Below are 27,269 nucleotides of genomic sequence, written 5' to 3'. Positions count from 1 at the left end.
CAATAGCAAGGATGTGAAATAAGACTGCAAAAGGGCAAAATTCTGGGCCAAGTTTGTGTAAAATGGGTATAGTTTTTGCCTTCAATACTAGAATAAGTTGTCAAATGGGGCAATACACATTTTTCAGGTGCAATGGCAAGGATGTGAAACCGCAAAATGGGAGAATTACGGGCCCAGTGTGTGTGAAATGAGTACAGTTTCTATTTTTTTAACTAGAATATGCTGTCAAACTTTTCAAAAATTAAATCTGACCTTGGGAGGCAGAGGGGGACAGGATAACTAAAATGGGTTTTCGACCAATGGATATAACAGATTTTCAACTATGGATATAACTGATTTTTTAATAGCAGAAAATTCCCTACTTCCTTTTTACTGGATAACCTGAAAAATAATTGGTTAGCTACAGCATCTGAAAAACTTGTAACATTTTTCCATTTCAGATTGAAACCAGTGGACTGCAGGCTGCCTTCCCTCCACTATCCTCCTTTCAGGGGATAGGGAGCACAACTAAAACTATTCCACTAATTGTTTTTATCTATCCATACTATCCATTTAAATAAATTACTTCATGCACCAGTTTTTTTCACTTACAACCATGAAACTAGGGTGGCAGTCTCCCTGGTTATTACAATTTTTCATACTATACAATTAATACTGAATCATGGTAACAGCAAATTTAATGTAAAAGAATTGGTCTCCTTGGAAGGGAAGAGGTTGTGTAGATCAGATATTCATTCTTAGATCTTTAGTGGAAAAGTTTCTAGAGAAGGGAGAAAAGTTGTATGCGGCCTTCATGGATTTGGAGAAAGCATATGACGGTGGACAGACAAGGACTGTGGAAAGTATTAAGAATATATGGAGTAGATGGGATGTTGTTGATTGCTGTGAAGAGTATGTATGGTGGTGCTAAGGCTGCAGTGCATGTTGATGGTGAACTGAGTGAATTTTTCTCTCTGAAGGTTGGGTTGAAACAGGGATGTGTCATGTCTCCATGGTTGTTCAATCTGTACATGAATGGGGTAATAGAGGTACAAGGTAGGACAGTGGATGTTGGAGTGGCCCTGGTGAGAAAGGGTAGTGTTTGGAAACTCCCTGTAGTGTTTGCAGATGATACTGTGTTGTTCAGTGAAGACGAAGGGGAGCTGCAAGGCTCGGTGGATAAGTTTGGGGAAGTGTGTAAGAAACGGAATCAAAAGGTGAATGTAGGGAAGAGTAAAGTGATTGTCTCAGAGAGGTGAAGGCAGTGAATGTACAGTGAGGTTGGTTGGTGAGGAAATGGAAAATGTGAGTACGTTTAAGTACAGTACTTGGGGAGTGTGATGAGTAAGGATGGAAGTTTGGAGGGTGAAGTGCTTGAAAGGGTACAACAAGGAAGAAAGGTTGCTGGTTCCTTCAAAGCAGTGATAAGAAACAGGGAAGTGAGCATGGAAGTGAAAAAGTTACTACATGACAGTATTGTGATACCAACTCTGACTTATGGAAGTGAAGCTTGGATGTTGTTGGAAGGACAAGTCAAGAGTGAGAGCAGTGGAAATAGAGTTATTTAAGAGGAGCCTGTGGAGTCACGGAGAGACAGGCTGACGAATGAGAATATAAAGGAGCGTTGTGGTGTGGATGTGACGAAGCGTTAGGAGGAACACACTGAGGTGGTTTGGCCATGTGGAGAGGATGGAGGGTGAGAGACTGACGAGGAGTATGTGAGTGAGGTGGAGGCCGAGGATGAGATGGAGGGATGGAGTGGAGAGGTATATGAGGGAGAGGGGTGAGAGTTGGGAGCAGGGCAGTGAAATGGCGGGGGACGTGTGGCCACCCCGTACGGGATTAAGGCGTCTGGCAATATATAGATGGGTTACTAGTCAAAACCCCCTGTCTGAAAAAGGTTACGAAATTGCATGCAAAAACGCGTCTTTGGTTGCTGGTCAAAAACCCTCCAGTTTGCAATGGTTACGAAATTTATGTACAAATGAGTCTCCTTGGTTACGAGTCAAAACTCCGAGTCTGCAAATAATGGTTAGAAAAAATGTAAAAATGAGTTTCCTTGGTTAACAGTCAAAACCCACCAGTCTGCAAATAATGGTTAGAAATTTTAATGTAAAAATGTCCTTGGTTACTAGTCAAAATTGTCTCCAAAATGCCGTGAGCTGAAAGGCCTAAAAATAAAATCCTTACCCGAAACGTTTTCGTCCATTGAATCCAAACCTCCGTCTTCTTGGTCACGAATTCAACCCATCTTCTTGGTCAATTGAATTCAACCCCCGTCTTCTTGATCGTTTGAATTCAACCCCCGTCTTCTTGATCGTTTGAATTCAACCTCTGTCTTCTTGGTCGCTTGAATCCCAACCGTCTTGGTCGCTTGAATTCAAACACCCGTCTTCATCTTCCTCCCAACGCGTCTTCTAGGTCCCTTGACTCCAAACTACCGTCTTGGTTGCTTGAATTCAAACTTCGTCTGTTGAGGCACTAGAAAAAAAAACGAGTTGCCTTAATCATCTGTAGGCTAACCCGTGAAAATCCAAATTAACAGATGCAAGCCTAAAATAAATTCAAAATCAAGTCCTTCAATTATATGCTTTCTACAATACTGTTATATACACTTTTTGGAAAGCTTAACTCGAAATTATGTTCTGAACATTAAAATTTGGTGAAAAACATCAAATTAAATGAAAACAGGCAAATTCATTAACTACCAAACTACGCTTCCCCAACTTGGCCTCCTTCCGACACCATCGCCATCTTGAATGCCCTGATTTTACACCAGATTAACATGAAATATGCTGCTAGTCACGAAAATGTGCAATGGAAATTACGAAGGAGAATGTTACTATCCTATTCTGGCACTGGGGTATGGAAAATAAAAGTTGCACGTGGGAAATGAAAGTGAAGCTACTATGTGGGACGAAGGACTTTCATAAAACCAACAGACGCTGCCGGTTAAATATCCCACAAAATCCAGTTTAAAGGCCTTCCATTTACTTTACAGGGAGTCAAAAGTCTAAAAGTGTTCAATAGTATCAATGGAAGTCAAATTCAAGACTGTAAGAAAATTTAAAGTAGCGGAAACGGAAATAATACTTACCCGAAGAGGCGAAGGTTCCCCCATCAGCTCGGCCCAACTCGAAATGAGCCGGTGACTACGGGAGATCTCCCTCCACCCCCGCATCCCTCCCAACTCCCCTTCTCTCCATTCCTCCAGTCCCCCCCACCCTCCACTTCTGCCCTTCCACTCCATTATGCAGCTTTCGTGTTTTTTATGTCTACATATTTATTTATATGGATATACAGTATGTACGGTGTATGTTCATCTACGTGTATGTGTATATTTCCATTTCTCTTGATTAGCGTCCAATACGGTAATGGCTGCCTGTACCACCTCACTTTTGGAATACATGAATACGTACACATTTATGGATAAATGGTGTGTGCATATGTATGTTAAAGATTATTTTAATTTGAATCTCAGTCTAATGGAAGTCGGTAGTTTCCTCCATCCCCCTCCTACTCTCTGTCCTCCCCTTTCTTCCCTTCTCTTCAGTCTCTCTGACCCTCCACCTCCTCTCCTCCATCCCTCATTCCCCCCACCCCCTCTTCTTTCCTCCACAAAAAGCCGGCAGAAATTCCTTTACCCCCTTTCCTCCTCCACGCCTCCACCTCCACTCCCCAACCACCACTCCACTTGGGAGTTCCAGAACATTCAAAAGCAATCTTTCTTTTTCATTTATTTTTACTTGAACCCCCCTTTTCCTTTCTACCAAACTATTATATTCAGGATGGATTTATTTAAGGGATTTATTTAGGGTACTGTGTTTACGGGAATCATTTAGGGTACTTGTTTACGGGATTTATTTATGGTATCTGTTAAAGCAAGAATTATGAGAGATATCAAATGTCGTGGGTGATGAACATGGTGGCTTTACGAGTGGCAGAGGATGTGGATCGAATATTTGCAGATAGATAGGGGAGAAGGCTTGTGAGAGGGACTATAAGGTGTCTATGGCACTGATGGATCCGGAAAAAGCATACAACAAAGTAGACAGAAGGATTGTGGAAGGTTTTGCGCATGTTCGGTGTAGATGGTATGCTGCTAGGTGCCGTCAAGTTTTTATGATGGTAGTGAAGCATGTGTAAGGGTAAATGGGCATCTAAAAGAATGGTTCACGATCGGTGCGGGCGTGCGACAGGGTTGTGATGTCCCCATGGTTGTGTAATATATATATGGATGGGATGATGAGAGAAGTAAAACACGCCTAATGGAGAGGGGGATGGCGTTGGTAGTGAATGGTGATGGATGGAATATCTCAAATTTGTTGTATGCTGATGATGTAGTGCTACTTGCAAATAAGGGACAAGAACTTGGTAAACTAGTGCAGAGTTTTGCTGATGTCTGTGAACGTCGTGCCTTGAGAGTAACTGTAGAAAGGAGTAAAGTGATGGTTATTGAGAGAGATGGTGACTCCCAGTCACGTTACTTTGGAGAGACTGGAACTAGTGAGAGTTCAAATACCTGGGTACAGTCATAGAAAAGAGAGGAAAATGTGCAAAAGAAGTGGAAAGTAGAGTGACACAAGGAAGGAAAGTAGCCGGTGCAATGATGGCCTTCATAGGAAACAGAGGCTTGAGTGTTGCAGCTGCACGAGGCTTACATGAAGGAGTGTTAGTGCAAAGTTTAACAAAGATGTAAGACTATGGCGTGGCATGAAAATGAAAAGTCGAGTGAGAGCAGTGGAGATGGGACTGCTGAGGAGTGTATGTGGAGTACAGAGAGTGGATAGGATACGAAATAATGATTCTGAAAGAGTGGAGTGAGGAAGTGTGTGGACACCAGAATCGAAGTGTACTGGGATGGTATGGTCATGTGGAGAGAATGGATAACTAAAGTGGTGAAAAAGGTATATCTGTGCGAATCTGAAGGAGGGAGGAGGCGGGGTAGACCAAGGAGGTGGTGGGATATGGTAGATGAGTGTGTGAGGATGAGAGGTTTGGAAGTCGGTGAGGCTAAGGGCTGACAAGAGATCGAGCTGGCTGGAGGAATATTGTGAGAAGCGCATGATCGGTGATCTGGTACCCCTTTTTAAGGTGACAACGTTCGTATTGACTCTATCCCATAGGTATATAACGTGGTGAATGTTTTTTGCGGATCAGATAGAGCTAGGATTCCGGGGGCTTGAATGATGAGCGAATGGAAGCGTGGCCCATTAGACTGGGCAAATTAGGGCTGTCTGGATATTTCTACTCCTCACCCTGCCCTAGGGTGGGAAAAGAGGTCCGGATGATGATTTGTTAAGGCTGCATCTATCCTCGCATGTCAGAAAATAAAATCATATGGAGTCTGTGAATAAAGCGGGAATTACCCCACTACACCCCAGCCAGAACCTCACTGCATCCCACTCAACCCCACAATTACCCCATTATACCCCACCCAACTCCATTACCCACTACACCCACCCAACCCCACAATTACCCCATTATTCCCCACCCAACCCTATTACCCACTACACCCACCCAACCCCACAACACCCAACCCAACCCAGCCAAAACCTCACTACGCCCCACCTACCCTGCCAGAGCCCCACTACACCCCACTCAACCCCATCATTACCCCATTACACACCACCCAATCCAGACAAAACCCCTGTACACCTCACCCAACCCCAAAAATACCCCACTACACATCACTCAACACTTCCATTAGCCCACTCAACCCACCCAGAATCCTACTACACCCCCCCAACCCCAGCTTCACCCTATCAAGCCCCACTAAACCCCACCAACAAACCTATAAACCCAACCCAACCAGAACCACACTGTACGCCACCCAACTCCAGCATTACCTCACTACACTCCGCCAAACCCCACAATTACCCCACTACACCCCACCATTACCCCACCCAACCCCACCATTACCCTACTACTCACCACCCAACCCAGCAAGCGGGAGAGAGGAAAGAACGGAGGGCAGGGAGTAAGGAAAGAAGGATGAAGGAAAGGAAGAAGGTACGTAGGCTGGGCGAGAAGGAAAGAAATAAGCAAGGAATTAAGTATGGAAGTAAGAAAGAATGGAAGGAATGAGGAAATAAGTATGGAAGTAAATAAGTATGGAGGAAAGGAAGTAGGGAAGAATGGAGGGAAGGAAGTACGAAATTAGGCGAGTAACGTGGGAAGGAAGTAGGGAAGAATGTAACGGAAATAAGGTAGTACGGAAGTATGTACGGAGGGAAGGAAGTAAAAGAGTATGGAAGGAAGGAAGGAATCAAGGAAGTAAGGAAGGAAAGGAGGATGAAACGAATGAAGGTAGGAAGCTTCGGCATGAAGAATGAATGTAAAGGTAGGAAGGAAGGAAAACGGTAAGGAAGGAAGTAGGGTACGGTAGGACGGAAGGAATAATGAAAGTGGTCAAGAAGGAAAGCGGTCTGGGAGGAAAGTGGTCGGGGAGGAAAGTGAACAGGATGGAAAGTGAACAGGATGGAAAGTAGTCGGGGAGGAAAGTGGACAGGAAGGAACGTGGTCAGAAGAAAGGTGAATCTGGATGGAAAGTAGTCAATAAAGAAGGAAGGTAGGTAGGTAAAGGATGGAAGGAAGGAAGAGAAAGTACGAAAGGGAAAAGGAAAGAAGAGGTCAAGAAGGAAGGAAGGGAGGGGGGGTGGAAGAAACGAAGGATGGAAGGAATGATGTCAGGGAGGTAGGAAGGAGAGGGGTCAGGAAGGAGCGAAGGATGGAAGGGGAAAAAAAATGAAGGAAGGAAAAGGTCAGGATGGAGGGAAAAGGAACGTCAGGAAAGGAGGAAGATGGGAAAGGTCAAGCAGGAAGGAAAGTGGTGAGGAAAGAAGGAAAAAATGGTGGATAGGTAAATATGTAGGTAAGTGGATAGGTAAGTAGGTGGGTAGATAGGTACATTTGTAGGTAGACAGGTAGATATGTAGGTCTGCAGGTAAGGAAGAAAGGAGGGAAAGAAGAAGTCAGGTAGAATGGAAGGCCAGTAAGGAAGTAGGTACTGGTAGACAGCTGGGCAGAGAGGTAGGTATGAAGGTGTGTAGGTAGGTTAGATAGCTGGGTAGGTAAGTAGGAACGATTTTTATAACTTGTTAGACATAGCCATTAAAACAATCACTAGAAATATTATTCATTTTTCGGAAAAAGAAAAAAAAATGGATATAAATAGTTGTGAAACTGAAGAAATTTAAACTGCATGGTCGCCGCCTTGTTCAAATGGTATTATTTTACAAGTGAACAATATGCAGTTTTGGAATTTTAGCACCATTAACGTATAGTATAGTCCCTAAGGATCACAGAGAACCCCCATTACTCCATTCGGAAATTGATATTTTCAGATAATGAATTTAAAATTCCCAAATAAACCTACCTTGGATCTTCACTCGGCCACTACCGTTCAAACCCCATGACCATTTAAAACCCCAATAACCTCAGTAACTCTCAACTTACCTATCTTCCCGTCATTTCGCCGCCCTCCACTCCTTCCACGACCGTTTGGGAAGCCATTAACGCCTGCAGGTAGTTGGGCAGTGTTAAATGACGGCAGAAGTCACGGAAGTAAATCACAACACCTAGTCAAAATCACTAGCGACGCATAAACGAGAAGAGTGCGGGGTGCAAGGGAAAAGTTGGACAATGGTGCCATATCTCTTATCTAGCGCATCTCTTAAATACCATTACGCTTCTCATTACCCACTTGACTAATTTGGATCCAATACTAATAATTTTGCATGTATAACTAATGATATTCAATGCTATTTACGTTATTAAAAGCATTTATTACATCAGATTGGCTCGATACATTTGGCACAGAGCAGTCATGTTACGAGTGTTGGGGTAAGCTTCTTTTGTTTGTCCCACTTGATTTTTTTTCTATAAATACTCTAACGCTGTCTAAACGCTCATTTCCTGGTCAGTATTATTTAAATTTTTAATATATCGTAATTAATACGCTTCACGGCATTAGTGTTGTTACAAGAATAAGTTGCGTAAGTCTGTTTTGATCTATATGGTACGCCACGTCATCTCCGGAGGGAAGCCAAAAAGATGCCAGATGTTTCCCTACGTAATCATTTTTACTGAAACGGCTTTTTACATATTATCTTCACTACCTTCACGCCATTTTTTTTCCTGTAACCACGGATGACGTATTCTTATATTTGTTGATGATAGACTATGAGTGAGATGGAGGGGAAGAGGAGGAAGGGGAGATCGACGATGAGATGGAGGAATGGAGCCCTTTGTGTCTGGCTCTCGTCGGTTAAGAAAGTTCCCTAATATCTTTATCCTGAGCGATTTACTTTCCATAAGACACCTTACTGTCTTCTTGTTACATAAATCGTTCCAATATCCTCATATTCGGCATAAATAACGTACAAAAGGAACAAATCGCTAAACAGGTGTTAGTGAGCGTTCTAAATCGACGGGAATATGGACCAGACAGTGGGCGGTATTCTCGTATGATAAAGGAAGCTTCCTTACACCTCTTCCTTACCGATTTATTCCAGATTCTGCTCCGTTACTATAGGCTTGTAATATTGAAAAGACATAAGCTAACCGGGGGATATTAATGAGAAGTTAGAATAAATCGTTAGAGTTGTTAGGGAGCGAGGAGAAATGATGCGGTACTAAGAAACGTACATACTGTACGCGTAATAAGACTCCCTAACATCTCTTCCTTAACGATTTATCTTCCTAACTATTCATGTCACCATCTATCTTAACATGGGAAAACATCAACTTGGAGACGGTCAGTTCTTAATGGCGGCTTTCCACGCTGATCTCTGGCAGCCTCCCTATTCAGTCCCATATCCCTGAGGTCGCGCTCTATAACAGCGTTTTTCCAACCTGGGGGACGCGTTTGAGATTGCTAGGGGGGGGGGTAATGAAACTTCAACATAGGGCTAGGCCATTCAAATGCATATGGGATATTCCCAAAGACATGTATGAATAACAAACTTTGACAGGAAAACTTCACAACCGTCTTTTTGAGCAACCACATGTAGTGTCGCCATCTAGCATCTTAAGCATCCATATGGAACAGAGAAAAACATCGTTGTTTAGGCATCATGAATACAGTCCTGACCAAAGGGGGGCACAATGCTAAAAAGGTACACTCCAGGGCAAAGGGCGCGCCTCTCCCGCCCCAGGTCACGGCGCGCTGAGATTGGCAGATGCGAATGGTTGGCGCCAAAACGAATGCCCACAATTTATACGACTGACAAAGACCCGCTAAAAAACTAAAGGCCGTATGCTTAAACCTGATATTACAAATGACTCCTGAATCGATCTGAACCGTGTTAATACTTTTCAGATTAGAGTGGACGCTCTATAATTCAAAGTTTTAATTTTAATTTCCATCGTAAAGCAGTGGCCAAACTATACTGGCTGTGTCAAATTTTAATTAGCTTAATTCTCTTGTTTCTATCTTCCTTCCAGACGCCGTTCATACCTTCCTTCCTTTCTCTCTTCCTTCCATCTTTCCTTAGTTCCTCCCTCCTTTCCATTCTTCCATTCTTCCTCACTTCCTTCCTTCTTGACCTCTCCGTTCCTTTTCTTCCTCTCCGTTCCTTCTTTTCCTCCCTTCCTTCCTTCCAGTCTTCCTTCTTTCTCTCCTTTATTTCATACTTCCTGATGTACTCTCCTTCTCTTTTTCTTTTCTTCCCTTCCTTCCTTCCTTCCCTTTTGTCCTTCCATCCTTCTTATTTCTTCCTTCCTCCCTTCCTTCCTCCCTTAACCCCTTCCATCCTTTTTCATGCCATCCTTCATTCCTTCCATCCTGACGTTCTTTTCTTTCCTCCTTCCCTCCCTCTTTCCCTCTTTCCTTCGTTCCCTACCTACCTACCTACTTTCCTTCCATCCTTTTTTCCTTCCTCCTTCCCTTCCTTTCTCCCCTCCTTCTTTCCTTCCTTCCTCCCTTTCTTCTTCCGCCCCTCCCTTCCTTCCTTCCCTCCTTTGCTTCGTGACCTACCTTCCCTCTATCGTTCTTTTCTTCAGTTGTTTCTCTCCTGCCTTCCTTGTTTCCTTCCTCCGTTCCCTCCTTCCTTGTTTCCTTCTCTACTTTTTTCTTCCTTCCTTCCTTTCTTTTTCCTTCCTTCCTTCCTTCCTTCCTCACTTAATTATTTCCTTGTTTCCTTCTTCCTTCCTTCCTTCCTTTTATTAATTACTTCCTCTCTTACATCCTCCTTCCTTCCTTTCTTCCTAAATTTCTTCCTTCCTTACTTCCTTACTTACATCCTTCCTTCATTCCTTGCCTACTTACTTCCTTACTTCTTTATTTACTTCCTTCCATCAATACTTATTTCTTTTCTTCCTTGCCTACTTCCTTCCCTCCTTCCATCCTTCCATCTTTCCTTCCTTCTTTACTTACTTCTTTTCTTACTTACTTGCATTCTTCCTTCTTTTCTTACTTACTTGCATTCTTCCTTCTTTTCTTCTTTCCTTTCTTCCGTCCATCCTACTTTCCTCTTTCCTCCCTCCCTCTGGCTGGGTTGGGTGGGGTGTACAGTAGTGGGGTAATGGTGGGGATGGGTGGGGTGTGGTGGGGTTGGGTGGGGTATGGTGGGGTGTAGTAGGGTAATGGTGGGGTTGGGTGGGGTGTGGTGGGGTTGGGTGGGTGTGGTGGGGTAATGGTGGGGTTGGGTTGGGTGTGGTGGGGTGTGGTGGCGTTGGGTGGGTGTGGTGGGGTTGGGTGGGTGTGGTGGGGTAATGGTGGGGTTGGGTTGGGTGTGGTGGGGTGTGGTGGCGTTGGGTGGGTGTGGTGGGGTTGGGTGGGTGTGGTGGGGTAATGGTGGGGTTGGGTGAGGTGTAGTGGGGTAATGGTGGGGTTGGGTGGGGTGTGGTGAGGTAATGGTGGGGCTGGGTGAGGTGCAGTGGGGTAATGGTGGGGTTGGGTGGGGTATGGTGGGGTAATGGTGAGGTTGGGTGGGGTGTAATGGAGTAGTGGTGGGGTTGGGTGGGGTGCAGTGGGGTAATGGTGGGGTTGGATGGGGTGCAGAAGGGTAATGGTGGGGTTGGGAGGGGTGCAGACGGGTAATGGTGGGTTTGGGTGAAGTTTAGTTGGGCTGTGACTTGGTTGGGTGGGATGTAGTTGGGCTTTGATTGGTCTGGGTGGGGTGCAGTAGGTTATGGTGGGGTTGGGTGGGGTTGGGTAGGGTGTAGTGGGGTAATTTCCTCTTTATTCGAGCAAACTCCATGCGAATTTATATAATTTTCGAACGTGAGAGGATAGACACAGCCTTAATAAATCCCCTAAATAAATCCCGTAAACAAATCTCCTTAATAAATACGCTCAACAAATCCCCCAAATTAATCCTTCCTGATTATCAAGGTCTTGTTGAATATAATCGTTTGGTAGTAGGGAGAATGAACCTAAATGTCCGTCACCAGCAGTAGGGATGGCAAAGTAAAATAAAATAAAAAGGAAAGGGAAAAAAAAAAAGTATTTTCGAATGTCCTAGAACCCCGTAGATGACCTTTTCTTACATCCTATCCACCACTGGAGCCCATCGACTGCTGAAATGTTATGCTTTTCTACATTACATACTTGCACTCATCACCTGCTAACTGTCAGTTGAGGCACAAACTAATATAGGAGACATCAGTATATGAAAGAGAACCAGAGGAGTCAGGAACTGTTCCGTATACGTCAGCTGTCGACTCTACGATAACTTATGCTCACAGATGCCCACAGATGACTTCTGGTGGAAGGCCTCTTCTCTAGGCCTGTGGCACCAGTTCTTCACTATTATAACTGGGTCTAAAATGGTGGTGGTCAGGGTGGTCGTGCATTTTGGCCTTGCAATTAAATTTCTGCTCTTTGCCTTTCCAGGCAAGGTCCAGTTTTTTCTCAAATTCTAATACTGACCTAGCATACACTGCACTCTCACTGAGTCTGTTCCATGTATCAACCCAACCACTCTATCAAAAAATGCATACTTTCTCAGATTTAAGCGTGCTTGTTACTCTTATATCTTCCTACCATGCCCCCTTGTTGTTGATTCTTCTCTGCTCTTAAAAATGTCCTTACACGCTTTACTGTCGTAAATTCCGCTCATAATTTTAAATGTTTCAATCATATCACCACGTGTTCTTCTGAAGGCAAGGGTGGGTAAGTCCAACTTTTTTAGTTGTTCCTCATATGTGAGATCCTTCAGTGTAGGCACCAACTTCGTGGTTCTTCGCTGTACGTTTTCAATTATTTCAATGTGTTTCATTTTATATGGACTCCAAATCTGATTCGCATTTTCCAGGTGTGGTCTCACCAATGCTGTATATAGATATTTAGACATTTCTTCATCTAACGTGCTGAAGGTTTTCCTTATCAATCCTACCATTAATTCTGTTGCTCCTATTGATTTTCTCTGCCAGGTGTTCCTCAAAATTCAGTTTACTGTCTATCACTACCCCCAGATCTTTCTCTTTGTATATTTCTTTAATCTCTTTTGTTAAAACATATCTTCTAGTTGCCACTGTTCTCACTATTCGCATATCCCATTGGATCCCAGGGGTGCTGGGCGAGGCACTGCACTGGGTGGGTACTAAGCTTACCGCCCTCCGCCTATCGGCTCATAGTCGCGAAGCTCATAGGTCCCTACCCGGGGGTTCCCTACTTTATGAAGACTTGAAGAATCCCAGTTCTGTCCAATATTCCGGACACCGGGCTCCAATGGGATATAACCACAATTCTCCGGGTGAAATGCTAGGATCCATTTTTCAGACCATTTCCCTGCTTCAGTCAAATCGTCTTGTAATTCCTCACAGTCCTTGGTTTCATTTATTTTCTTGAATAATTTAGTTTCATCAGCTTAAAGATATATTTAACTGTTACGGATTACATCAGGCAAATCATTTATGTATATATAACAAACAACAGTTGTCCCAGAACAGAACCCTGTGGCACACCACTAATTACATCCGGTCATTCTGATGCTAGCCCTTCAACAATACAAGATAGTATGAAGCATTTATGTATCTTCAAAAAGTGTGGTAGGTGGGGGGGCTCATCATCCACTCACTCGATGCAGTGCTGCTTTGGGTGTCTGCCATTTCCTCCTTCCTTCCTCCCTCATCTGTCTTTCTTTCCTTCATTTTGTCCTCTTCCTTCTGCCTACGAGTGACTTTTCATTCTCTCTTCTGTCTTTCTTTCCTTCATTCTTTCTTATTCCTTCTGCCTATGGGTGACTCTACACTGAGTGACAAGCCAAATGGTTTTCTGTACACCAGGAAACCACTTACCACGGTGGGTAGTAACCATATAACTAAATGATGGAGCCTGGTAATTTAGTGGGTAATTAAGGTGCCCGTCAGATTGAGCTGGTGAAGGTTTATATCCAAGAGATGGTTGAGGTTAATGGGGTGCTTCTGAAAAGCCTAGTATTCCGTCAGATGGCTCCACTGTAGCAGTAAACACATTCCTGCGCTGTATAAAAAGCATAATTTTATTTGTTAAATATTTACACTGTTGTGTGAAATTGTGAATCATGGTAATGTCATATGCCGTAATATAAATAATACAAATAGAACACGTATATATAACGTATCATGAATTGTTTATATTTATCATAAACTGAAATTAAAATATCACTGATGGTATGTGATGGCAATCCGCCATTTCAGTGGTCCTATATTATTTAATTTCTGCTACATTTAGTGCAAGTTAGATTCTGAATACATAGTTTATTCACAGTGTAAAGTACGCCTAGTGGGTATCTTGACTCATCCAGTCTCTATGTGGGCAGAAATTTAATATTGAGTAAATACTGGCATTCACCATCATAAATCATCCGGTCTCAGGAACCGTCCCAAAACCAAGATCGTTTACGCGTCATTCTTTGCCTGGTCTCACCGAGGACAGACGACTGTGGAAGGTACACAAGCCAAGACATCGCCTCCAAGTGATCCACAAGATTCACACGGAGTCAAGTTCAGTATTCACGATTTTATATATATATATATATATATATATATATATATATATATATATATATATATATGCAAACGTGAGAACACATGACGAGTAAATACTACTGCATCCTCTTAAATGTCTACCCCCAGTGAGATTGCATCCAGGTCAAGAGGACTGGTATGTGCACAAGCTACTGACTCAATCAATGGAAGATCTTACAAACATATGTGTGTGGACAGGTGGGCTGGAGACAGTTCTCACATGACCATACCTTTAGGGACTTGCCAAGAGGGGGCAATGTGTGTGAGATATTGATGATAAGATGACCTTAAGGTATTTATTTGGTAGGCACTTGATGAAATGTAAAAATTAAAATAACCACTAGTTCTCAACAGAAAAAGACAAAACTTCACTGTAACACTTTATTTACACAAAGCTACAATGATACATATGAATATGACTCACTCGTGGTGCAAGGAAGCTGCAGGGGAAGGTCTCTCTCTCTCAGCTCAACAGTCAGAAACTCACATTACTGAACTATATGTGTTTGTGGGTGTGTCCATTTACGACAGTAATGTAACCAACGTAGGGTACAGGGACATGAGAAATGGGCGTAGCTTAGTTAACAGCTAGAGAGGCAAGATGTGGGAATGACAATCACACAAAGATATCGCTCAGTGAAACACACTGCCTGTACATAGTCACTTATGAACCAATGACGAATGTTATGAATTTAGCCTGTTTCTACTCTGAGTGAATCCGTGACATTACACGCCATCAAAATAAAATTTTTCATGGAAACTTGACATCCCTCGTGAAAAAACTTAAACACGGGACTGTCTTGTGGTGCGCATGCGTGAAGGAAGCGAGCAAAATGTTGAATGCCAGTATTTACTCAACATTAAATTTCTGCCCACATAGAAACTGGATGAGTCTAGATACCCACTAGGCGTACTTTACAGTCTGAACAGACAATGTATTAAGAACCAAATTTGCACTAAATGTAGCAGAAATTAAATAATATAGGGTCACTGGAAGGACGGGTTGCCATCACATGCCATCAGTGATATTTTAATTTCCCTTTATGGTAAATATAAACACTTCACGATACGTTATATATACGTGTTCTATTTGTATTATTTATATTTCGGCATATGACATTACCATGATCCACATTTTCACACAACAGTATAGATATTTAACAAAGAAAAATATGCTTTTTAAACAGTGCGGGGAATGTGTTTACTGCAACAGTGGAGCCATCTAGCGGAATACTAGCTTTGAAAGCACCCCATTGCTCATGTAATGCCACTCAGGGATGAGTGGGGCTGGTCACTCTCATCTTAAATGTCAGGACCAACTTGCCTAGCCCCGGGCTCCTACGCTCCTCGTGGGACGACATAGGACTGGATAATGGATGGATGGATGGACAAAAAGTGAAGTACCTCACCCATGTGGAGGAAGTGGCTCATCCCATATACCTTTTTAGGTGTCAGGGCCCAAGGCTAGCGAGGCTACAGTATGGTTCGAGATGTATCCGGCAGCCAGGTGTAAATGTCGAAATGAAAGTGCCCTTATCACAGTGACAGCCACGGCAAAAATGGTGCAGCGCTGATTAGAGCATGACTTTAACAATTGTTGGATTGGATATCAGATAATTAGGTGTGTATGAACCCGTATGGTTATAAAAATTATACTATTTTCTAATTGAAAGTGCCTATAATCGGTTCCGATTAGGTAAATGACTGCCGATTTGGTAATTTGACGCACCATAGAAATAATATTACTACTATATGCGTCGCACCCACTGAGCTCCATGGTCACACCGATTGCTGAAGGGTGTGTGTGACAAGATTCACCACTGCCTTTTGTTTTTCGCTGTAGGCCTGTGCATTCTGTAGCCACTGAGTGCATGTAATTATATTTAATGAGGGTGTGTGACAAGATCCATCACCTCCTTTTGTTGTATATGTACAGGTACTGTACGTACTCTGTAAATTAATGGCAGGCGTGTACCTAGACTAAGCGAATATTTTTTTAACAGAAAGAAACTTTGGAAGGTAAAGAAATAAACACCACCTAAACTAACGTTTCCTCAGGTGAAGGATCCACTAAGCATTTCATTTTGGTTACAGACATACAATTTTATTCAGCCAAAGCTGAAACATTATCCAGTGTCCTAAAATAGATATGACAGACCTATCAGTTAAAAGACTGCGGAGGCGGTACTGTGGTGGATGTCATTTAGTGGTGTAAACGTTTGCCTTCTGGCGGATGGGAAGGAGACAATCTTGGCAGGCGTGTAAACATGGTGAGATTTTATGCTAAATGATTTCCGTGTTACATTTGGAACTTCAAGCATGGAGTTAGTTTTTTGTTAGTAAGTTAAGCAGGGCAGGCAGAGCTTGGAAAACTACAAGTGTGGTAAGCATGTACAGGTTTTTTGCTGCTTTTGTGAAGTTTAAAGCTTCCTCTCGGCAACCATAGTCATTCTGGTTACCAGGAGTGATTGTCTCCTGTAATATGAGCTGAGTATTCAGTAGTATCAAGTCATCATTCTCTTAGCACAGATTTTAATCAGACGAATATGAAGGCCTGAGTACCATAAATTACCAGTGTGGCCAGATTATACCGGTAGCCCTGTTGTGTACAGTACCAGCAGTTATATGTATACCGTCTAAATATTATATATATATATAGAGAGAGAGAGAGCAGTTAAGTAAATTTTCATCCCAACACCAAGCTCATGCCAAAGTAAGCTAATAGGCCATCATTGGTCAATTTTCGGAAGTTTACATTACTTGATCCGGGAAATCTGACACAACCATGTTGTAGACCACATTATTTTGAATCGATTCCACTATGAACTTGTGTTTGGTATTGAATATTTAACATGAAAATCTTATCTATAATTACCTTTGATCACTGCCGACGTCTGCCAGTAACCAGCCATATTTAATGTCCGTAACATCCATTTTTTTTCATTTGAAAGCTGGCTGTCAATTGCAAATGAAGTTAGGCTGGATTAGGTTTTGTTTGGTTAGGTTAGTTTTGGTTAAATTATTACGTAAAGTTTCCCATTGCATTGACACGAAATACACTGACTCGTCCAGTCGAAACGATTTGTAAACAACACGGCACCAGTTGGAGACCTTGGGTAAACATTGCCATGGGTGACCTGGTTGCTTCCTTGACTCCCCCAAAATAGGCATATTTTGCCTTGGGTTGGCCTAGTCTCCAAGATGAGTGATTTCCGACAAAAATGAGGCTTGAATTCATTCAGATCACACTAAAATCTACCAGAAAAAATATTTCTTGTTTCGAAATTGAGTGATGTGAACTACCAAAAATGACTGCATCATTATATTACAGTAGGCTACATGTAATTCTGAGCAATTTTTTTTTTTCTGTAAACGTCATGCAGTAATTAACTATTCCTGAGGTATTAATTGAGCTAGTGTCTGTACAAAAGATTGGTATGGCAGCCTTCACTTTTAGCAGGAGAGATTTTTAAAAATTAGTTAAGCCACCCAAAATTAAATAGAAAGGCCATGTTTTGGCATTAAGCTGATGTGTTATTGTAACCAGATCATAATGCCTTATTTTGTCTGGGACAGTCACAGGAAATTGGTGGCCTACAAGGAGGATGGTGTCATATCCAGCATAAACCAGAATATTTCAAGGGAATTTAAATCGCACTTTGGGTTATGTTTATCGAAGAAAAAATGCACATAACTATTGGCTGTATGATTTAGGCCTTCAGGTTTTTCCCATCATCATTAAGGTGTAAAGATAAATAACATTTAATACAGGTAAGATGGAGAAACATAGCGTCACATCAGATGTTTTGAAAGACTTACCCCCCCCATTTAATTCATTATGTTGCAGTTGCAGCAACAGTAGGATATGTATGGTAATCCCTGCCAAGACACACATCCCACCACCATCCCTGTATATCCTACCTTCGCATTTACATCCATTCCACCCATTTTATACCTCCAATATGAAACTTTTAAGAGAAGAGAAATGGAGGGATGGAGTGGAGAGGTATATGAGAGAGGGGTGTGTGAGTTGGGGGCAGGGTAGCGTAGTTGCAGGGGACTGGACGACATGGAGACGATATGTTTGTGGCCACCCCTTATGGGATTAAGGCATCTGGCTTTAAGTAGATGAATAGTGTTTCCACTGTCAGTGCTGCCCCTTATAATTATTGCCCATTTTCTTCGGGTGTGCGTATGGTGTCTTGTCCCACCACTGCCTTGAGAGTAAAGAGGGAAAATGAAATAATCGCTGTAATATAGTGCTTCGGAAATAAAATATGGATGGAGGTAACCACTGTACAGTACCATGGTTGCAAGACCTTGATATCTTGTAGTCAGCTTTGTGAAATAGTATCCAAAAAAGATAAAACATTTCCTAAATACCGGTAGCAAAAAAAATGGACATAGAATTCAAAGAAATAATGTATTCATCATGTAGTGTATGGGCATTGATGAACCAAGAATGCACACAGTATATGACTGTGTTACACCAAATGCTTGCTGGCATGGGTGGTTTTAGGTCAGACTGCAGGATTACTGTAAGCTCATAGAAGTTCCTGCCCACATCTGCCATCATCGAGTAGGGGCACTTACAGTGATATAGAACCCCCATCTGTACCTACTCACACCAGCAAACATTTAGAGCTGATGCGTGCCATGTGTGCCAGCCAGCTCCATATTTACAGTTCAGTCCAAGTAAAATAGCTCCTCCAGAACCTAATACAACTCCATCCAAACTGTCCAAGAACAAGCAAGATATTTCCAAAAACGGATTGAAGTATCTAACAGTGGAGCCGAGCAGAGGAAGCAATTGCAGTAGAAACTGAGGAACTGGAAGGAAGAGGTTACATTATAATGTTGCATCCAGTTAGGTTGGTTTGATATGGATTTCCAGTCTGCCCTGTAGGAACAGATGTTAGACTGACAACATCAGGTGTTCATTTTTTAAAGAGTGGGGAGATATGGATGACAGTGGGGGAGATGTCATGCTTCTGAAGGCATTATAACTAATGAAAATAATCATTGCACATACTCTTTAGTTTTCATAGCCTAGTCTGGGATGATTCCGTCCATCACCATATCTAATGCATGGATGGTGTCAAAAGTGCCTGAAGCTCTCTTCCTAGGGTGTCTCTAAAAGGTTTGTAGAGTGTAAATATACTGTGTTGTATACAGTAGAACCTCTTTGGTCCGGACCCCTTTGATCCGGATTTCTGTTAATTCGGACAAAATTTAAAAATAATAAGCTCCAAAAATATGCTGAAAGTAATTCTAAAGTCATTTTCAGTATCGGCGCGGAAAGCGATCGTCATTCATTTAGTCTCGGATCACGCTAGGTTGTACCATGGGCGCCTGTTTAAACACACGCTAGCATTCGTTCCATCAACTAGTTCACCAACCATTTATATTTTTACGCTGTATTTCAAAAGTTAATCCTCCTTACTATGCCCCTTAATGCAAGTGTAGCTTCTGCAATGAATAAAGGTGTTAAAAGGAGGAGTTTGCTTACACAAAAATGGGTCAGAATATTCTGCAGTGTTTAGTGATTACTGTAGGTTATTTTTTGTACTTAATGTGCTTTACTTGTACATCAAACATTAGCTTCTTGCCCATATGGGCGTTATCAATATGCCAAAGATGACAATGTATTTTTTGCCTACATAAGTTTTCTTTTTATTCCAAATATTACAGTTAATTAATTAATTAATTTTTTTGCCTACACGGGCCTTAGTCACTTACTACAATTTAAAATGTAGGGTAGTTTCTTGTCATGGCCTTACCTGTAAATTATGCAATACAAAACTATCGTACATGATTAGTTTGGTTATTTTAGTATCCTTTCATCTTTTGCAGTTACGTAGGGTTGACATATGCCACATATGTTAATAATTAACAAACATACCATATATAGATAGTTTTGGTATGAACTGGAGATTACCCTGATGGTCCGGACAATCTGCTAATTCGGACAATCCTTCCCCCTATATAGTCCGAATGAGAGAGGTTCTACTGTATATAGTTTTCTCACATAATTTTAAATTTTTGTTTGTTACATCATTGTTTTCCATTATAGCTTTTATTGTTGCTTCCCAAGTAAAAAACAGATTTTTTTCCCAGAAGTATAATTTTTGTTTATTATATCACTGTTTCCCATTTACAGCTGCCATTATCACTTCTCAAGACTGCCCAGAACCACCCAATGTTGGTGGAGTTGAAGAATGGTGAGACTTACAACGGCAACCTAGTTTCCTGTGACAATTGGATGAACATCAACCTAAAGGACGTTATCTGTACATCCAGGGTGCGTGCCAGGTTACGTTATAGCTATTACTGTTTGGTAGATACCCATATTACCAGCCTCTTGATTATGCAGTTTTGTTTGAGTAGTGACAGGATTTATCAATACAGCATTATTATTATCATTCTCATGAGGTGAAGAGATAGCAACACAGCTTGTTGATTTGTGGATACATGGAACGAAAGGAGAAAAGAAATGCTAGTCCACAACAGATTCATATAATACTTTGTGAGAAAATCTGAGTAAACTTCTACGTTTAATTTGCAGTCATATATTTTCTGAGCCACCATCTTATTAAGCACCCACTAATGCTTAGCTTACTGACAGAGATGTCTGGTTACCATGCAAGGTCCTGGAGAGGAAGGGGGTGTTGAGTTTGGTACCAAAACACCAGAGCCCGAGCCAAGAGGGAGCCTGGAAGGCTAGTCAGGAGTTTACTAATAAGTGATTGATTCCTCCAGTAGTTGAGTTAGATGTATTGAAATTGAGTGCATTTTCCTGCTCAGATAATGGAATATATTAAGTTACAGTAAATATTAGTTGAATTAGACCTATTTATGTACAAGAGCCCAGGCCTAGGCTACTTATGTCTAACACTTAAGGTGAGGGTGATCAACCACACTCCCCATGAGTGGCATTATGTGAGCAATATTTCCCAGCCATCCCTCGGATGTTAGCCCGCACGGGCTTTGTCTGCTTGAGCACCTCAACCTGCCAGACCATCAGGCGGTTTGTTGTGCCTAGATGAATCTCACCCGCTACTGTATTTGTAGTATGCCATAGAGTGTAATGCATTTACTTTCTCCTATGAATCCCTTTTCAAAGAAATTTTATTTGCAGTATTGTAATTAAAATGGTACCGTATGTGACTAACTTGTATATAGGGTACTTGTCATGCAGTTTTTTATAGATGGTTACAGCAAGCCATTTACCCTGCATGATAAACAATTGACTAATCCTTAGAGGATAATGGCAAGCAATTTATTTCATAGTAATTGATGCAGGTTGATGACAAGCCTGTACAAAATGCAGTTAATATAAGATGATGGCAGTGTAGAGTACAGAAGTTTTTTTAGGGGGATGATTAACTGTAGTCATCCTCATACAGGCTGATGATAAGTCTGTTACAGGAGGACATTGTAATGAAACAATCTAGGGATACTAATGTACTTTATCCCTGACCAATTTCTCCACTAAGCCATTTTGGTGGCAAAGCTGGTCACTCATGTTTCTCTGCATTGCCCCTCTGTAACCATCCAGTTATCTCAAAAACCTGTATATAGTACAGTCTTCTCAAGATGGTGGTAGATAATGTACATTGCAGTATCTGTGAAGGATGAAAAATGCTTGCTCTCAGTAGCTTCACAGTTTGTTCAGGATGATGGCAGTCAGTTTATTGTAGTTGATATGGAATGGTGATACTTTGTTGTTACAGGATGGTTAGTTACTGAAACAGTACGAAGAAAACATTATTCTTGTACGTAGGTTGTTGACATGATTGTTGTTGTTGATACGTGTATGTGTGGTTGTGTGTCTGAGTCACTTTACTTTTCAGGATGGTGACAAATTCTGGAGAATGCCTGAGTGTTACATACGCGGGTCAACCATCAAGTACCTGCGACTCCCTGATGAGGTGATTGATCTAGTGAAGGAGGAGGTGGTGGCACGAGGACGAGGTCGTGGTGAGAGCCGAGGTCGTGGAGGACCAGGCAGGGGTCGAGGAGGCCCTGGTAGAGGTGAATGCTTACCTCGTTATATTTTTTTTCACTTTAACTTGACCTAACATTGACATCTTTACATCTGGAATGTATAAACATTTTTTTTTTTCACTCTCTCTCTCCATTGAGGTGTATGGAATGTGCTGCAAAGGTAAAATATCTGAGCTCTGTTAGGGCAAAAGAAATATAGTGTAACCCTTGAAGGAAGTTGCTGTACCTGGGCATTTTATTCAGTCAAACCAGATATTTTGTATGGCCGATACAGTACATTTGATTGTCTGTGGTTGTGTCATGCTGCAGTCTCATTAATGTTTGTTTTTACAGGATTTGGTGGACGTGGTAGAGGCGGTGGACCAGGAGGAGGCCGAGGTGGACCAGGGCGAGGTGGCATGAAGAAGAAGGAAGGGTTTAAGTAGCATGACATGCTGAAGTAGTGCAGTTCACATGCTCATCACAGTCTTCAGAATTTTGACACCAAATGTCCCCAGTCAGGCATAGTTGTCATCATCCTCATCAGGCATATTGATCCTCATCCTCATCAGGTATATTTGTTGACCTTCATAGTTTCTCACCCATTTGATGGAGCGAAAAAGAGGCAACTTGTCTCCAGGGGTTAATTTTAGACAGCATCACAGGATTACCAGAATATGGTGTGCCATAAGTGAAAGTAATTGTTCAATCAAATGAGGTAATATTTTCTCTAAATATGAATTTTTGACAACACTGGTAACAGTTAACATTATTTTTTAATGTTTTTGCTTTTTTTTAATTGTTTTTAATATACTTTATAATACAGTAAATTATAGTGCATATTGAACTGTTCATTTCTGAGTAATCAAGCCAGACTTTAAGTGAATTTTATTTACTGTAGATACATGCACCAGAATTTGAAATGTGATGTGCTAAGGTCATTTTGTTTTGTTTTGATATGGCTGATATATACTTACTGTAATAAGTAAAGCCTTCTTTGGACAAGAGTCCAAATGTATGTCAGCGAAGGAATAATCATATTTGACAGCTAAATGCAGATAGCTGTTGCTGGCAGGCATAATGAATTTAAAAATTGTAAATATTATTACAATGAGGAGACATTATTAAAGTGTTGTTTCATGATTCTGTAAACCATATGCTGTTCTGATATCAAATGCCAAAAACATAGTTGTAATTCTAATAATGCAATATTTCTTTAAAGTCTTTTAAAGTGTTTACACTTTGACTTTTGTTGTGATAATTGACTTACCCAGTGTAGCCTTTCTTCCAGTTAGAGATGAATATTTATTTATTAATTTTCTACCCATGTGTTATCTATATTCACTAATGTAAAATGGAGAAGTGTAATCAGCACATTATTGACCATTATCGGAATCCTTGACCATTTTATAAATAAAGTTTTCAGATCGTGTCTTTGAAGTTTTGTTTCCAATATTGTAAAGTTAGAATTTGGGATTAGTATACTTATCATCCTCAGTTCATTGTTTTAGAGTGGAGTTTTGTATTTTACTTTTATTTCATAGCCTTGAGGCTCTCTTCATACGAATTCCAAAGCTTCCAAGAAGCTGGTTATGCTCCAGAAATCTCTTGTGTTGTTATGTTGTTGGAGAGGCTCTACTGTTTGCAGCTGGGGCAGTGAAGGTGTTGATTACTGTTGTCATGGTTGTGGCTTCTGTGACATGCTGAACTGGGTGTCAAGTTTATTCTGTTTATAATGGTTTACTAGGGGTGTAATCTGGCTAGAGTTGCCAGTGTCTTCCTTGGAAGTACGTGCATCATGTTTGTGTAACATATCACAATACGAGTTGTTTGAAAATGGTTGACTACATTCTGTGGTGTTCTAGGGAAAAACTAATTCAGTGTCATCATCATCATTGTCATCATCATCATCATTATCATCATCATCATCATCATCTCATCCAGTGTTGCCCCATGAGGAGCATCACTGGAAAAATTTAAGAACACATCGAGGAAGTCAAGTTTTTGTAAGCATTTTCTGGATCATAAGATTAAATGATCATGGAAGGATGTAACTTCTGGTGATCATGCTTGATGGTCAGGAAGTGATCTGTATTTCACAAGGCTATGGTATTGTGATGAAAATAAATACAGCTAAGTTGTCCATGCTGTTGAAATGGTAACCATACATTATCAGTAAACCACATGTTCATGATGCAGACACTGTTCTCTTTCATCATTTTGTTAATTATGGTTTGGTCTGGCAGTCTTGTCCTTAACTGTTGATTTATGTGTCACCTGAGTTTTGTATGACTATCAAGTGTCATCCTTTAACACCAGCTCAGAGAAACTGACCTCAGGTGTACTTCCTGTGATACATACGCAGTGAGCATTTTAGTGGTTCATAATCCCAGATATCTGCACGGATTCAGCAGCTATCTATGTGGTTCCTTTGTGGCCGTCCTGATGTTTCTGTAGGTTGATCATATGGTTCCTTATGCATGAGGGCAGGAAGAGGGTCACCTTCAGCCTGCAGTCTACCTAGTTCACATTCAGATGAACCTCGAAGTACAGCTACTACTGCTAATTCTTGATTTTCTTTAATGTGCTGTGGATAGTTTTATTGGTGTGTGTGCATGCACTCTGAAATAGCAAGTGTATGCTGATGATTTCCATACATTTTGAGACTGTTCTGGCAAATCATCTTTGACTTGTGTAATATTTCCCTTGTTTTCTTTACTGAACATACAAAAGAAGAAGGAATACATTAACTGCTCTAGCACTGTAGTAAGTTTAGAATCCATCGATCCATCCATCATCCAATCCTACATTGCTCCATGAGGAGTGTAGGAGCCCGGGGCTAGGCAGTTGGTCCCAACATTTAAGATGAGAGTGACCAACCTCACTCATCCCTGAGTGGCAGTACATGAGCAATCAACCCCAACCATCCCTTGGATATAAACCTTCACCGGCTCAATCCGACTGGAGTGCAATAATTACCCACTAAACCATCAGGTGCCAAAATTTGGTTATGTGGTTACCACCCAGTGTAGTAAATGGTTTCCTGGTGTACGGGAAACCATTTGGCTTGTCACTCAGTGTAGAGTCACGCACAGGCATAAAGAAGAGGAAAGAATGAAGGAAAGAAAGACAGAAGAGGGAGTGTAAAGTCACCTGTAGGCAGAAAGACAAGGAAAGAATGAAGGAAAGTAAGACAAGAGGATGGAAGGAAAGAAAGATGGAGGAGAGGAAAGGACAGACACCCGAGAGCAGCACTAATCCCTCCCCTTTTTTATTTTTTTACTAGATAGATAGAGATAGAGAGTAAAAAGAAGGTACAGGTATTGCATTTTGCCTATGTATTCATAGTACTGATAATGGTAATTGTCAAGTACCAGTACAGTATACACGGTAATAGAATTGTGAGATGAAGAGGTTTCATTTTGTGAAGTACTGTATATATAAAGAATGAATGCAAATGAAACAACATTTAAGCGAAACAATTTTAGTATGACCTGTGTTTACACAGCAGTTTCTGTTAACACTGTACCCTACAGTACTGCTTCTACACCTGTACAGTATGCTGATGTTTCATGTTTTATCCAGTGTATTTTAGTGGCCGAGTGAAGAAAATTGTAATATTCTTGAAAGCATTCTTTTTTTTTAACTGTTTTACTGTTACTGTACAGTATTTGTGGAAACAGTATGTTAAAAAATCTTTTTATCTTCATGGAGAGCATATATCTATAAGCTGAAAATTTACGTCTTCGCATTTTCATGAACAATATGCTCCGGTGAATTCCTCCTCCCCCCCTTTGATTTATTGTTTTGTAACTCATGAATTCCTATATGGTATTAAGATACTACCCTGTATAAATTACTTTCACATGAACTGTACCAGTGGTGATATCTGCTACTTTGGTATTAGATTGTATGTATATTTACTGAAGGACTAATATTGTTTTTAGGAGCTTGTATAATATTTTAGTACCTTGTTAAAGCTTTCAGTGTTTCACTGAAATTTGTAGAACTTCCCTGGAGATACCATTGTTCTGTAAGGTTAAACAATGGGGCACAGAAACACTGCATGATTGTGAAGTACAGTAGGTTTGTATCCAGAAAAGAAAATTCAGTAGCTGAGAAATAGAGGACCCCCAGTTATGTGCCAGCAACAATATTTGAGGCCTTGAGGCAACCTGAAATTAGGCAACAGGGTCACAGTGCAGCAGGCAATAAGGAACTGAGCTGTGGGATGGTGTTCAGAATTTAAATAAAACTGTGAGGCAGCCTGCACATTTACAGGAAAGCCATGAAACATTGCATAGGGTCACAGTAGAGGTGTGAGGTGCCATAAGAATGCAACAGCTTGGTGAATAATGAGTGTGATGTCCTGGTAATGGATGTACAGTATTATTTTGAGAGGCTGCTGAAGAGAGCTGGAGAATGAAGAGTGGAGGCTGAGTCATTTACTCATGCTCCTTGCAGCTGCTCAAGGTTCAGTACACCATCTGCAGACTGCTCATGTGTACTAAATTGAGAAATGATGAGGTTAGAGTGTGAAAACTAATGGATATATGAGAAAAATTGGTCTCATATTCTTGGCAGGTAAGGAAGCTCCCTGACACCATTTCCATACTGATATTATTTCTGGATATGGTTGGCTAATAGGCTGATGTTGTTTTGTATATTCTTTATGCAGAGTATGGTGGTACTAGAATGATTCAAGTAACCCAGGATAGGATGGCAAAGTGTAAAAAGCAAAATAAATTGCTCATGAAGAGATGTTAGGGAGCTTTCTTAACTGACAAGAATGCGGGCCACAGTGTCAAAGGCCAGGCGTGCATGGGATCAGAGTGCACAATTATGAGTGGTATGAATAAAACAATAATAAATGGCTAGTTTGAAGGGCAGGTGACACAGGTCTGTAGGGGTATTTAAGGGGTATTTAACATGTGTATATAGGATCACCTTCATGATATTAGGATAGGCCTGAGAGAGGAAATTGAGTTATGGATACATTGGTAAAGAAGTGCAGTGCTACCTAATGTGACCTGAATCCTGAGTGTATAGTAATATGCTTGGCTGTGTTACTGGGACTGGGAAGTACAGATATATGTCATGATTGAACTTCAGGCCACAGCTAGTATAGATAGAACACACAACAGAGAGGAGAGTACAGATATAAGGTACTTTACTGTTGGTACATATAATTTTGGTGCTCCAATTGGATTGAGTTGGTGAAGGTTTATATCCAAGGGGTGGTTGGGGTTATTGATCACGTAATGCCACTCAGGGATGAGTGAGGCTGGTCAGTCTCATCTTAAAGGTCAGGACCAATTTGCCTAGCCCCAGGCTCCTACGCTCCTCAT

The 27,269-nt window shown here is 41.3% G+C and overlaps 1 protein-coding gene across 2 annotated transcripts; it reads left to right on the top strand.

Annotated features, from left to right (window-relative positions):
- The first annotated feature begins 16,103 nt into the window (after positions 1–16,103).
- On the top strand, positions 16,104–23,347 carry LOC145396456 (U6 snRNA-associated Sm-like protein LSm4). Of its 2 annotated transcripts, none has more exons than XM_080269831.1 (4): positions 16,104–16,205; positions 20,096–20,236; positions 21,789–21,969; positions 22,276–23,347. In XM_080269831.1, exons 1-4 carry the CDS (start codon positions 16,203–16,205, stop codon positions 22,365–22,367), a joined length of 417 nt encoding a protein of 138 aa, XP_080125957.1. In that variant the 5' UTR covers positions 16,104–16,202; the 3' UTR covers positions 22,368–23,347. The 2 variants fall into 2 exon arrangements, with proteins under 2 accessions (XP_080125957.1, XP_080125958.1); XM_080269832.1 differs by lacking the exon at positions 16,104–16,205 and adding an exon at positions 16,393–16,421.
- Positions 23,348–27,269: the final 3,922 nt, after the last annotated feature.

This window comes from Coenobita brevimanus, chromosome 38, assembly GCF_032717465.1.
Source record: "Coenobita brevimanus isolate Jiangsu-jjx chromosome 38, ASM3271746v2, whole genome shotgun sequence".
Classification (NCBI taxonomy): domain Eukaryota; kingdom Metazoa; phylum Arthropoda; class Malacostraca; order Decapoda; family Coenobitidae; genus Coenobita; species Coenobita brevimanus.
Note: the sequence above shows the minus strand (reverse complement) of the source record. Positions and strands in the feature narration are given on the sequence as shown.